General features: G+C 34.6%; 1 protein-coding gene across 1 annotated transcript in view; it reads right to left on the bottom strand.

The window, feature by feature from the left end:
• The window catches only part of Ret (protein kinase receptor Ret oncogene), a 707216-nt gene that overhangs the window by 188981 nt on the left and 504449 nt on the right, over nt 1-13786 (bottom strand). Inside the window, exon 8 of the mRNA XM_081728674.1 lies at nt 10384-10954. Coding sequence (XP_081584800.1) covers nt 10384-10954 — 571 coding nt within the window. The remainder of the gene's footprint in view (nt 1-10383; nt 10955-13786) is intronic.

Raw genomic sequence — 13786 nt, 5'->3', positions numbered from 1 at the left:
AGCAACAAGTAAGAAACACTTGATATCACACAACGCAGGAATTACGACCAGCTGTGGAACACGCCTTCATCCTCGTGATTCCGGGGTATCTCCGCAAAACAGCTGCGAGAACTTAGCGCAGAATTAAGCTGGGTTATGACATAGATGGTGATCATACCGATGTTTATGACTCTTCAGACTCTTAAGACTTGAAGGTAACTGTGTACAGACATCCTACCATAACTAACACTATACTGTTGAAACCAAAGGGGGGTACGCCCACTTCCGGACCACTCTGATGTAAAAATCACTACTATGTTAAATACAAGCTTGTGTCTTTTCTTAGGAACGACACACACACTCCTAACAGCTATATTAACATACTACTTTAATATCTTATAACCTTTGGTTATTTTAATTCAATTTCTATCATTGTTCCTGCATCCTTTCCAAAACTAGAAGCCATGGGTAAAAATTTACAGAGTAATTAGAATTTTATAAGTAGTTAAAATTCCATAATATTCACCACTTTGATTAGTTCAAAACTACATAGTTTAGAACGCAATGTGGATGTATTGAAAATCTGACAACATAAATACATGAATAATGTACTGAATACAATAAATTGTCTGCAGAGTAACTCAAATGAACAGAAATAAATACATAACATACAATACATAAAGTTTAAATACACATTAACAAGAAAGAATAACATATAACCGGTGAGGTAGGATATCAGGGAGAAAGCATCTATAACGGAATGGGCAGTTTCACATGAATAATCAAATGTTTCCCCTAGTTCCGAGCACAAAAATTACTACCGTATTGCGTAAAAATAAAAATTATTTTTTTTACAGTATATTGTTTTCAGTTATTTTTATTTCTGTTTTACTCTACAAATATTATTTTATTTTTAAATTCTGATTCACAAGATTAGTTAATGATATAGTTTCTAAGAAGCAACTGCATTATTTTCTGAAGATGACGAAATGCAGTTTAGGACTTCTGATTATTTGTTACGTTTATAAGTAAAGAAAAATCCCATATTCATGAAACCATCGTATAGTAATACTGGATATTCTACAGGGGGCATGCTGGCTAAGTGGTGAAGCGTTGAATTTTGGTACGTGGGGTCCCTGGTTCGATTCCAGGTCGCATTACTGAAATATTTTCGGATATGCTCCACTATTATTAGCCTGTAACAGAAAAAGGTTTATATATGAATTATATATAGACGGTGTTTCTAAACAATACCGAAGGAGTTTGGAAGGTGATTCCTGACACCAAGATAAAAGTATAGACCAACCTGGATGCACAAATGCTTTCGTTCGGAATTGTAGGCTACCGAAAACATTACAAAATGAAATTTAAAGGTCCATAACTCCAATACTATGGGACCCACCGTAGTTGGGTACAAAACTTCACTTAGGAACTAGTATGGGTCCTATCCAAATATCCAAGTTTCACAATCCTGCAGCACTTCCACAATTTTTATAGAGGTAGCTGGTGAGTACTTCAAATTATACGTCCGTAGCCGAACTTCCTCTATAAAAATGTTTCCATGAGTACCTTAGGATTCTGAAACATGGGTTTTTGGATAGCACATATGTTAGTTCCTGAGTGAAGTCTTGACCGACTGCGGTAGGTTTCATCTAATACTTTCGGCATCGAATACTTAGTACTCAGTTCGGTAGATTTCATACTTTGGGCTGCCTGTAACTCCGAAAGGAAGTATTTGTGCACTCAGGTTGGCCCATACTTTTTATCTTACCTTGGTGTTAGGAATCACCTCCCAAACGTTGTCGGTGTTGTTTTGAAACACCCTTGCATTTCGTTGTGCTGAACAAAGTGATATGGATGAATGTAAATCTTCATACTCCTTTTCGAGAAAAGCAATAAAAACACGCTTTTTTCCTTTTCTAAACCTGTATGTATGTATACTGTAAGTTAAGCTGAAAGTGATCCTGAAGTATACAGTAAGCAATCTTGACATTGTGACACTAACAAGATGGCAGTTATATAGTTAATGAAATATATCCCAAAATTATGATCTACTCTTAGAATTCAATTTTTATTTTACTATGATATAGTTCAGAGATAAGCATAGATCACATTTACAAGGACAAAATGGCATCTTGAAAGTTAATTATCATGCGTAATTTTCGAGAAAATCGTGAGAAATGAATTTCTATGGCGTTAACCCTTAATCCCCGAAGTGGAGTCCGATGGACTCCGCGAGTAATGTAATACTATATATATATATATATATATATATATATATATATATATATATATATATATATATGTCCTTTTATTTTTTGTGTAGCTCCACGCTCTTGTCAGTACCTTCTAATCAGTTGAGTTAAAGACTGTTTTGCAGCGGACGTGCTGAAATTTTATTTCAGTCTTGCTCGAGAGTGTGCACGCAGTCCGTGGGACTCCACGTTGTGTAACGTTTCTGTGCTATACTTGATTTACTGTTTCCAGCTGATAAGGTGGATTTGAATTGTGATATCTGTCGAAGTTGATTTGTTTCGTTACAATCCACCTTGAAAATGACTCTGCCGTCGGCAGTTATGACTTCTGATACAAAATTTGTAGAGAAAGTCAGAGGAATAATTTATGATGTGGATAGTGATTTGTCTGATGTATTTTTCGGATATGGATGATGAAAGTGCCGTCAATCAAAGTGACCATGAAAGCAAATCGGAGATATCAGAAAATAACAGTGACAGTTCATCTGATAAAGCTAAATTTGCTACTATTGAATTTTATTTCGGATAAAACAGACAAGAAATAGAGTGCAAAAATATTGGTGATGTTTGTGTCTTGCAGGTTTGTAGACTATTGAGGTTGTTAAAGATGTGGTGGTTTAAGTGTATTCTGATCCTTTCCTAACGAGAAGAAAACAGCAGTTCGTATTAAAAAGAGTAAATAAACTCTGAAGCTATGAAAAATGCGACAAATGTAATATGGTCATATTGCTAATCTAGTTGATTTTTTGGTGTAGTTTGTATCCTTTGTTTTTTAACTCAATTATGTAATAAGCACTATAATGTATATACATAAAGCATTAAAAATAAGCAAAATAAATAAAATTTAAAAATCAGTAATTTTTACGTACAAAAATATATTTTCACGTCGGGATTTACGTGAGAAATTTTGACGTCGGGGGTTAAGGGTTAAAATGCAGGTTATTCGTTGTTAATCTGATGCAGTTGATAGTTTCTATTCTTTTGGGAAAGGTTTTTACACTTTATTTATGTGCTGTGTAAAAGCTATGAACCATTACATAACAGGTAAAACTTATTGTTTTTAGATTTCTCCTAATAACGCCTCATATACTATTTGTAAACATAAAAATGAACAGGCCAGTGACCGAGATTTTTTGAAAACTAATCTTCGTTTTAAGAAAAGCAAGGGGCGGCTTCTTGAACTTCTTTCTTCACATTGAAAGAGATATTGCTTATTATTTGTGATCGCATCACGGGGAAATGGTTAAATAGCTTGAGATGAATTTTGGAACATAGTATTTGCTTCGACTTCAGTTTTTATCATGTTACTTTAAATAAATGGAGTGTTTAAGGGTATAGAGGGAATCAAAGTTTATCCTGAAATAGACTATTCTATGATTTTTATCATTGAACTTTCATTGAAGTGTGTATCCAAACAGAGAATGCGGGTTCAAATTTTTTTATATAAACCTACTTTTCCCGTGCATTTCGGAACGAGCATTTCGGCTAGTATACCTTTTCATAAAAAAGGAAAAAGTCTGTCTGTTACATCATACCGAGAAACGGGTGAATTCTTCAAAATGGTTTTCTTAACATAAGCAGTATCTGCCTTGAATTGTATTTTCACCATGTCACTTTTCAAAACTGACTATTAGGGTTTATCTAAAGAAAAAAAAAACTTTTTTCGAAATGTTAAGGTGGACAGTGCGGAAAAGTGGGCATTTGTCACTAAAAACACGTCTGACTTATAGAAGATTTTTGGAGCTCGTTTAGGTGGCGCACATCGACAACGCTACAGTAAGAACATTTCTCCATTTCCAATGTTAATTGATGAAAGTGAATCTTATTTTACTCATATGTAAATTGTGAAATTGGGAACATTACGCACAATTTGTTTGATAGTGATTTGGGTATGCAACCCACACAAGAATTTCACAAAAAATCATTATTTGGCTTTTTTAAATGTATTTTTACTGCATTATGCGCATTTATTGTTTCGTTTATGACAAATATGTAATAATCGTGCCTCATGGGTTGTTTCGTATGGTGTTTACTTATGTTTTTGTTAAGAAGTTGTCAATTTAGATGAAAAATGCCTTTTCTGTTGTTGTTTTCCAATTTGTTTTGACCTCGAGTTGCATTCGAAAGTTTCCCAATGTAAAAGACTAAATAAAAGATTTGGCTTTCTAATTGCTAACAGCTCCTCAAATACTATCCAGCGCTTCGCTTATTTTCATAGCTTGTTATGCTTTGAAATTAGCCCAGAGCTGACCACAAGGTGGTGGCTGGACTGCGATGTCCACCTATTCCAAATTATGTTGGCAAACATGATTTTACTAAGATTTTCTCCTAATTTTCTCTTTGGAATTTATGGTTACTTTTTGTTCGGAATATTGGTAGTCCTCTAGATTCCAATTTCGCTTTGATATAGCCATCATGTGTGTTGATGCCGATAATGGAAGAAGCAGACTCTGTAATTCTTTTCACAAAGTTTTTCATTCTCTGACTGTGGCAGGGAAAGATTTAAATTTCCACTATTTTTATGTATTTACTTATTTTTGTTTTTAATATAGTTATCTACTTTTTATTTGTAATATTATTGGTCAACGGATGTTCGTGGAGTGAGCGTGAAGCCAAATCATTCATGTTATAGTACTGTTCTGTATTAATAGAATAGGATGTACTGTAGGTAATAAAATAGGTGTAGGTCATTCTATTTTATTCGCACAATGGCACTCGATGCCAGAACCCGGAAAAACTGTTAAGTATCATTGTAACTACGTTTGCTTGTACAGATATTTATCAATTTAATGAAAACACCTGAAGCTGAAAACACATCGATATATGGGTTGGCAAGAGTCAGACGGTGACAGCAGCACTGGGCTAATGGTCGTAGTGTATTAGGGCAAACTCTGTACTACGTACGAAATAATAAAACAGATGTGTACATTGTGCTGGTCAGACGGTAATAGTGCAAAATAAGCAATTTCTCTCAGTTCTAAACAGGCCATATTGTTGGCGTACGGTTATGTGTTGCGAACGTGACTAAAATGGCAGTTGTATTGGGTGTGCCGCAAGAAATAATATTCAAGGTGTTGAATTAAATACAAAATTCACTGCAAAAACACATCAGCAAAGTGGAACACTATATGGGACGAAATATTCTGTTTTTCTGTTGATCCTGCGCCAACACATACCGGTCGCATCACTGATGTTAATAATATCACCGTTTATGGGACCATGTGCATCCTATGACGACAATATTGTTTTCGGCCAATGTCACCATATTTCAAATTGGTAATGTGCTCATTCATATAGCTGGAGTTGTTGCGCCGTCGTTTGAAGCATATTTGGATGAAGTTGAACATATCCTATGTTCTCTTATCCAATACGATTACATTAACGTAATTCAACAACTGTGCTCCATTTTGAAGACACGAACCCGATACAGATTTTCACTCCCACCTTCTCTCACAGAATTGAATGATGCTTGCACTGCAATGGTGTAATATTCCACTTGCTACAATTCACGACCTCTGTGACTCCATTCCATTTCATATCTGAACTCTTCTGATGGCGAAAAGTGGCATAACTCCCTACTAATCTGGTAAGTTGGACTTTTCAAGTTATTTAAATTGAATTGATAAATACTGAACACTTTTTTTTAATAAGTCTTCATCTTCCTGTCCTGTCAGCAGTGAACACAAAGTATTTTCTCAGAACCGTTCAGAAAAGTATAAATTCATGTTGTTACATTAAACTCCCAATATATACGGTACTTAAAATATTGCCTTATTTACATTCATTCACACATATGGAGATTTTCCCACAACCCTTTTGCATAACAAGATTTCAATGCCACGCGAATAACTCAAATCCTAAGTTACCTATAATAATATGCTTGTATATACTTATCTGTAAATGGATTATTAGATTTACTCAGCGAATATACAATATCTCAAATTATGGTTTTGGCTACTACTTTGATAACGAATTATAGGGCCTATTCATGCTACAAAAGTAAGTCATTTTATTTATTAACGTAACTGCAATTGAATGAGTTTTTTCCTCGTTTCTCTACATAACGAAAACTTAAGTCGAAATTGTATTGAGTGACTTTAAATTACTTGTAATGTTGCTTTCACTGACTATCAGCACGCTACAGTAAGAATATTTCCTCATTTCCAAGGTTAATTGATGAAAGTGAATCCTATTTTACTCATATGTATATCGTGAAATTAGAAACATTTGGCATGAACTTTTTTAAAAAAAAATTCTTGACACATTTATAGATGTATCCAGATTGATCATATTTGGGAAATTTAGACATTTTAACTATGAAGTGGTATGATGTTATATTCGCAATGCCATTATTAAATAATGACTAATTTTCTTTCAATCTGCCTCTAATTATATATTGACCTTAAGTTGGAATAAAACTTACAGCCATCGAAGAATACCAAAGTATAAATACTAGATACTAGCACGCGTGCCTTTTGTGTATAATCTAGGACGCCATAATTTCCCCTAAAATGTATTAAGAGGAAGCAATACCTGTTTCAAACATAATCTTCTCATTGCTCTAGCGGCTAGCGCCTCTGCCCTTCATGCACGTGTTCCCGGGTTTGATTCCCGATAGAGGAGCATTAAAAGCATTATCGTGGTTGGAATTTCACCTTAAAATGTAAGTCTACATCTTTATGTATTCGGTGTTAAAAGGGACGCCAAAATTTAGTGAAAAAGGAAAGAAACTGCTTTCAAACTTTACGATACGATCGGTATATTTTTAAGTATGATATTATTAAAACTGTCGTTCTTATATAAATAACATATTTATAGTTGAAAACAAAAGTGCTTTCTCACCGTTTATTTTCTTTTACCAAACATTCTGAAACAAATTTATTAATTGGAATATGGTTTAAGCTAATGTACACAGAATTAAGTTCTTCTGGTATGGGGGCTGCAACGACTAAGTGGTAGAGTGCTCATCTCTCGTACATGGAGTCCTTGGTTCGATCCCAGCTCGGGCCAAGTGAAATTTGTGGTGAACAATCATCATATGCGTGGGTTTTCTCGGGGTTTTCCCGTTTTCTCCCACTTTCTTCATTCCACCCTTTCATTCATTTCTCGTCATCACCGTCTCCTTTAGCGTAGCCGGCATAACCATGGGAAGTAAAACTGAAAAATTGGTGACTTCAACTATTGCCTATTCAAGATTCGCCTAATAACCTGAAGCAATGAAATTTATAGATGTTAACTCAAGAGAAAGTATAGGCGAATCTTGAATTCAAGATTCGCCTTTCAAGATTTGTCTAATGCGAAATTATGTTGGTAGTAGTGACAATAAATTACACAAAAAAGCGTTGTTTCTAAATGAAAAAGAAAGTTGAGTCCATACTAAAACAGTAGGCTATACGCACAATTAAAATTTGACATCCAAATGTGAACCTGTTACATGAAATTATAAAAAGTATTACGGAAAACAAATTGAAAAACATAAATTTTACGAGAGTTTGCATAAATCTAAAATAAACATAAACAAAGCGCCAAAAATCAGTATAAGCACAATTTCGGTATATGAATAGATAGGATACGCTTGACATAGAGCATTGACATTAAAAGTTTTCATTATTAATTAAGTGCAAACTTGTTAATCCAGTATGTAAGGGTCTGAACCTGTAAAAAATAAATAGCAACTTAATGAAACTTGACAGCTTCTTTCCATCAAGTATAGATACATCCTAAATGTATCCAGATATCAGATATCTGCCTTAAGCTTCACTCAATATGACCGTCATATCTTATTTTGCCACCACCGTCTATAGAACAATCATGTTTACCTTTTCTCACCTTAGGTGCGATTATACGGTCTTGAAACTTAGAACAAAATATTTTGTAAATACATTTTCCTTTTGTTTGACATATAATACATCTCTGTAGGTTAACTAGATATAAAGTTAAAACTGATATAGTAGGTTTGTGTCACTTAATCTTGTAACTGTTTCTTTCAAGCGTATTTTTCTGATTTTTAAAAACTCTTGCATAAAGAAGGCAGATTTTATCATCCAGCTAAAATGTTTAAATACATGAAAATACAGGAGGTAACATGGATGATGTTATACTGCTTTTACAAAAAAAATTCAGGAAGTGACACGACTTTGTCTCTGTTTCTGAAAGGGAAGAAATCTTGTTAGAAATTACTCGAGAGATAAGACAGTTAATTTATAGCAACAGTTTGTTAGTATATTCAACAAATCTACTACGAATTCTTTAAAAAATTACTAAAGGTAGGATAACATTTCCAATTACACTTTTAGGCATAGCATCATTGTGACTCACTGGCTTTCTGTCGATATTTGGCACCAGTCACTCATCCCTCAGTTTTAGTCATAAGAACAAGTGCGAACAGACGAAATGTTTTGAAAGTGTATCATCAAGAGCATACTTGGTTGGAGCAAGATACTTCAGCAATCGATTGGTGATCGGAGGAGAAAATGAAGAATGCTACTCAGTTACTTATGTGGACATACTAGCACAAAACTCTTTTCTGAACAAGGTGTAGTGCAAATGTAAAAATTCCATATACTTAGTCCAACTGTTCATGTTCGAGAATGTTATTCAGGCATGTGTATTAATTGAAGGGGAAACACATTTTGGGAATCAACAAACAACAGGATGAAAGTGACATGTTGCCATTAACTTAATGTTGAACTACCCGCAAATTATACGTTACTATTATTAATCTTCCAGGGTTTCTTCTTTCTTTTTCCTTTTAGTTTTCCAGTGTAATAGATACCTTCCCTGTTCTGAAAGAAAACAGTTTATTATATGAAACCTAAATTACTGAAATATAAACGCTCTCCTTAAATCTTGTTGTTTGAACATTTTTCATCTGAAGCAGCGGTGGGTCTAATCCAACATAACCGTATCGTTTATGAATGAGCAATCTATCGTGCCAGGGATGGGTTAACTTTTGTATCTTTTATGTGTTATAAATTGTTTCTATCGTTTATAAACAATTGAATTTAGCTTAAATAACGTTTTCCTCTACCAATTATTTTGCTAAATAAGTTTACAGAAACTTCCGTATATGCCCCAATATACTCAAGTGTACCATATTTTATATATATCAAATGTAATTATGACATGTTGAAATATTTCTTAATTTTTTTTACTTATATAAATATTATATATATAATTAGAAAAATACGCTTGAAAAAACAGGTACAAGGTTAAGCGATACAAGGCTACTCAATCATTTGTATACAGAGATGAATTATGTATCCAAACAAAGGAAATTTTATTTACAAAATATTTTGTTATAAGTTTCAAGACCACAGAATTGAACCTGACGTAAGAAATCAAGGAAAACATAATTGTTCTATAGACGGTGGCGACCAAATTGGATATGGCATCCATATTGGATGAAATTAAAAGATGGATGTTCTGAGACTTTGAAGATATTACTGTACTTGATGAAAGGAAATTATCCTGAAAGTTTCGTTAAGCTACTAATTTTTGCTGGGTTTGTCAAAAATTTCCCCTATTTAATAAGAGCGCGAATATAGTTACAAGAGGAAATGTTAACTATTGATGAGGTGCAGGACTACCAATGTATGCGAGCTAAACCAAGTTTTGAAAACTGTTCAACTTTCGCCTAATAAGAAAATTAACTTTGTGCCATCACTTTGATTGACGTTTGCATAGCTAGAAGGTATTAGGCGAATCTTGAATAGGTGAAAGTTGAAGTCCCGGAAAGATTTCAATTTCCTTCTGGTATGAATTGGGCACGTCAAAAAATAGGCATATTGGTTACTTTATTCAGGAGGCATTACTAAGTTCTTTTTTGACTGCACAAAATATGACTGTGAGATATTGTACAAAACATTCAATGCACCATGTTTACTATTCTGCACCAGCCTTCAGAAAAATTGAGAAGCTCAACACGCCCTAAAACATGAAAAAATCAACAACTATTACTGCTACCCCGATTATTATCACAACTAAAACGTCAATTTTGCGTTGTTATGACGCAAACCGCTACGGAATGTGGCACCGTATGCACTTAAAGAAGTATTTATGACAATAATGTTTCTCAACTAATTTGCACAACGACATATCTTTTGCTATCAATAATTTAATATAAAGCTGAGTATAAGAAGGCACTTACCTTTAGGTACGCAGTCCAAAGGACAAAGTCTTTTCTCCATATTTTCTAGCTCATCACAAATACCATCAGGACATGTTTCTATGTTGGCACTACATGTTTCAAATCTTTTACTTAGAACATTTTTAGAATTCACCGACTCTCTCCAAATACATCCAAAGGGAGCACCAAGGCCACATTTGCAGTCTTCTTTCGTTTCCGAAACTGCACAAGAATCTGTGTTTTCTGCAGTAGGACATTTCTCTTCTGCTATAACTTCTACCTGAATTTGAGTAGAATTTTCACGCACAACGTCTAACCTAGGATTGTAATAAACCCAATGTACTGTCAGGTAGTAAGTAACATTTATGTTATTAATACCTAAAGGGTCTGCAACGTACACTATTCCATGGTGTGGAGTTATGTCAAATAAACCTTTGTTCAGAAGAGAAAAATTAAAATATTCATGGTACTGATGCTTCATGGGTCGAGTAACAGGAAAATATGCAGCACTAACTATAGGAATTTTTACTTCTTCTGGGTAGGAAGGATCAAAATGAGTGTTATTCACTTCTATCGTAAACGTCCACTTTACCTGTAATGAAATAATAAAAGCATTATAAAAATTATGGTTATTCTATATTTCTTGTGAATACGAGAATTATAGTGATATGTCTTTTGCTAAATGTAAATAATAGTAAACAAGTAGGCTAACAATATACGATGTAAACTGTTTCGGAAATACCCTTTGCAAAACATAATTTGTTAGGATTTTTCCATCTATAGCTTAAGAACTAACTACTTGTATTATATGAAGGGTGTGAGGCAAGAACATGGTAACCCACAATTTTATATCTTAAAAAATTATAGGTTTTCTGCTGCATAATTCATTTTCAAATTCGGAAAGCTAGTTTTTCACCTAAGACTATACATGAAGGATTAAACGGACAAAGTTAAACGGAGCGGTGCGTGTTGCTCTCTACTGAATTCAAGGTACAGTTGTAAGCAGAAGTGGTTTAAATCTGTGAATATTCTTTTTAAGAAGAGCTCTGGAATAAACAAAGATGACTAGATTTTCGTTTAATTTATGTGTTTTATTTCCTCACGTTCAATTGTATACTGATGTAAACGAAGCAACTGCCTTCGTCGAGAAATTGCCAGATATTAATACTCCTGGCTTTTCATGTCTCAATTCGCATTCGTCATACCAATCGTCTCAATCTAAGAACCGCGTCAGTATGTCTAATGCAGATCAGGCTTTGCCATTTTATTTGACAGCGCTTATTACCGTCGACCAAATGCATACTATCACCATGTTGGCTGGATTGGTATTTAGCCTCCCTTTTAGCACCGAAGTTACAAGAAACTTGCACATACAGTTTAAAATAGAGTCCGAAACTCTATAATGCTTTCAAATGCCAAGACTCTCTCACCGGAAATTGAATTCGGAATTCTCAGTACAAAAGGTACGTATCTTAGCATCATAGTGAAGCCCTTTACATTCTTCATTATCTTCTGTCTTTAATTTCTCACATTTATTCTGCGACTAGTATTGAACAACCAAATCCAGTCACTTGTATAGGTGGACAACGTAAATATGCTTTTTAACAAGTATTTTATGTCAGTGCATAAAACATGACTACCTCCTACAATTTGGTTAGGAAATGAATGAGAATAATAAATCGTGCACAGCAATAAGTATACCATATTCACGATAACGCTGTTATCAGCAACATAAGAAATAGCTATTATAAGGGACGTATATTAATTTACTTTCTTAGTAGTAAGAAATAAGAACGAAATCAATACGGAAACAAACAGTAAACTTAAGTCTAAAATTATCCTCCTCCTCATCATCATAGGTATTCTGCCCTTACTGGCAGGTCACTTGCTGCAGCTGAGAGGCTTCTATGCTCCACGGTCCTCCGCTATCTTCTTCGTCTTCGCGTATGATTTTTCGGTTTTTATATCATCCATTAATTGTAGTCTCCTTCGCCCCCTTCCTCTCTTTCCCGCCGCCATACCCTCTAGGACGTCCCTCATGATACAATCTCTTCTTAGGCAATGTCCCAACCAGTTTCTCTTCCTCTTCCTAACAATATCTAAAAATGTTCTTTTCTCACCCACCATTTCTAACACTCTCTCATTCGTTTTCCGCTCTACCCAACTAATTCTTTCCAATCTTCTCCACACCCACATTTCGGAGGAACGTATTATGACTTTTGTATCTATATGCTAGTTTGTTTACAATGAATAATAACAAATAAATATTTTTGTGGTTTGATTGATATCACTGTGTTTCAATATTTATATGCAAACGATGCTGAGCTTTCGAAGTGTCCAAAGAAAGTCAGATCTGAGAAAATGCTGAGTAAAATTCACAATACTGTGTTTAAAGAACGAGTAAAGATACGCGAGATAGCAAAGATGGTAAATATGTCAGTGAAACATGTTTAAAATTATTTTTAATGAAAATTTAGGTACGAGGAAGTGCTGAAAACTTCTCAACTTTGCCACTCTCCCATCCAGATAATACTTTCAGTATATGTACGTATAAGATATTAGTATCTTAATACTCGTATGTAATCGCGCCAAAATATAAATTTCTTGTGATTATTGTAACTATTTCTTCTTTTAGATTTGAAACAGAGATGATGGAGGCTTTAAACAATTTTCACAGTTTGGGAATGTTGAACAGCCAGGATGGTTTCGTTTCACCAGCGAAGGCCTGCAAAGGACATTCATACTGAGATGTCACATGCATTGGGGAAGAGATGTATTTCCTACTGCATTATCAAAATCTGGATAGCTCGTTTCAAGATTAGCCATTTCACCGTTGAAGATGAGCCACGCAGTAGGTACTGTTCAACCTCAACCAACCCTGCAACATATGACGTCATCCATAAACTGATCCTTGAGAACAATGACTTTTTAATACGAATTTCTTTGTTAGTTTCAAAACATGTTAGGTTCTTCGGTTGGTTTGGAAATTAATATCCCTTTCAGCATCCAGAACCTCGCAATATAAGATATGGAATCCAAACTACACGAACTACCACCGGAAATCAAACTCATGTCTTTCGCACAGAAGATGAGTGCGCTAATCATATAGTCATGAAAGAACGTTTCATGACTTTTGTATCCATATACTAGTTTGTTTAGTATATACTACATAAATTATTGTCTTTTACTTCAAAGTAGCCCTTACATGATCATTTTGTACTTCACCTGTTGTCTTACTACAAGTGGTCACGCATAGTGTAGTCACTGGCGCTCTCGCCTTCGGTGCGAGCAGTTCCGGGTTCGATTCTCGATTGGGACACTCGGTCGAAAACGTATAAAAAGCTTTTTGAAGCCAGCCATCCTGAATTAGGTTTTCCTGGGTTTTCCTCATTCACACCAGGCAAATGCCGGGGTAATACCTCAC

The sequence above is a fragment of the Thermobia domestica genome, chromosome 10 (assembly GCF_964235325.1).
Source record: "Thermobia domestica chromosome 10, izTheDome1.hap1.1, whole genome shotgun sequence".
Lineage (NCBI taxonomy): Eukaryota > Metazoa > Arthropoda > Insecta > Zygentoma > Lepismatidae > Thermobia > Thermobia domestica.
This window is presented reverse-complemented; position numbering and strand designations above follow the sequence as displayed.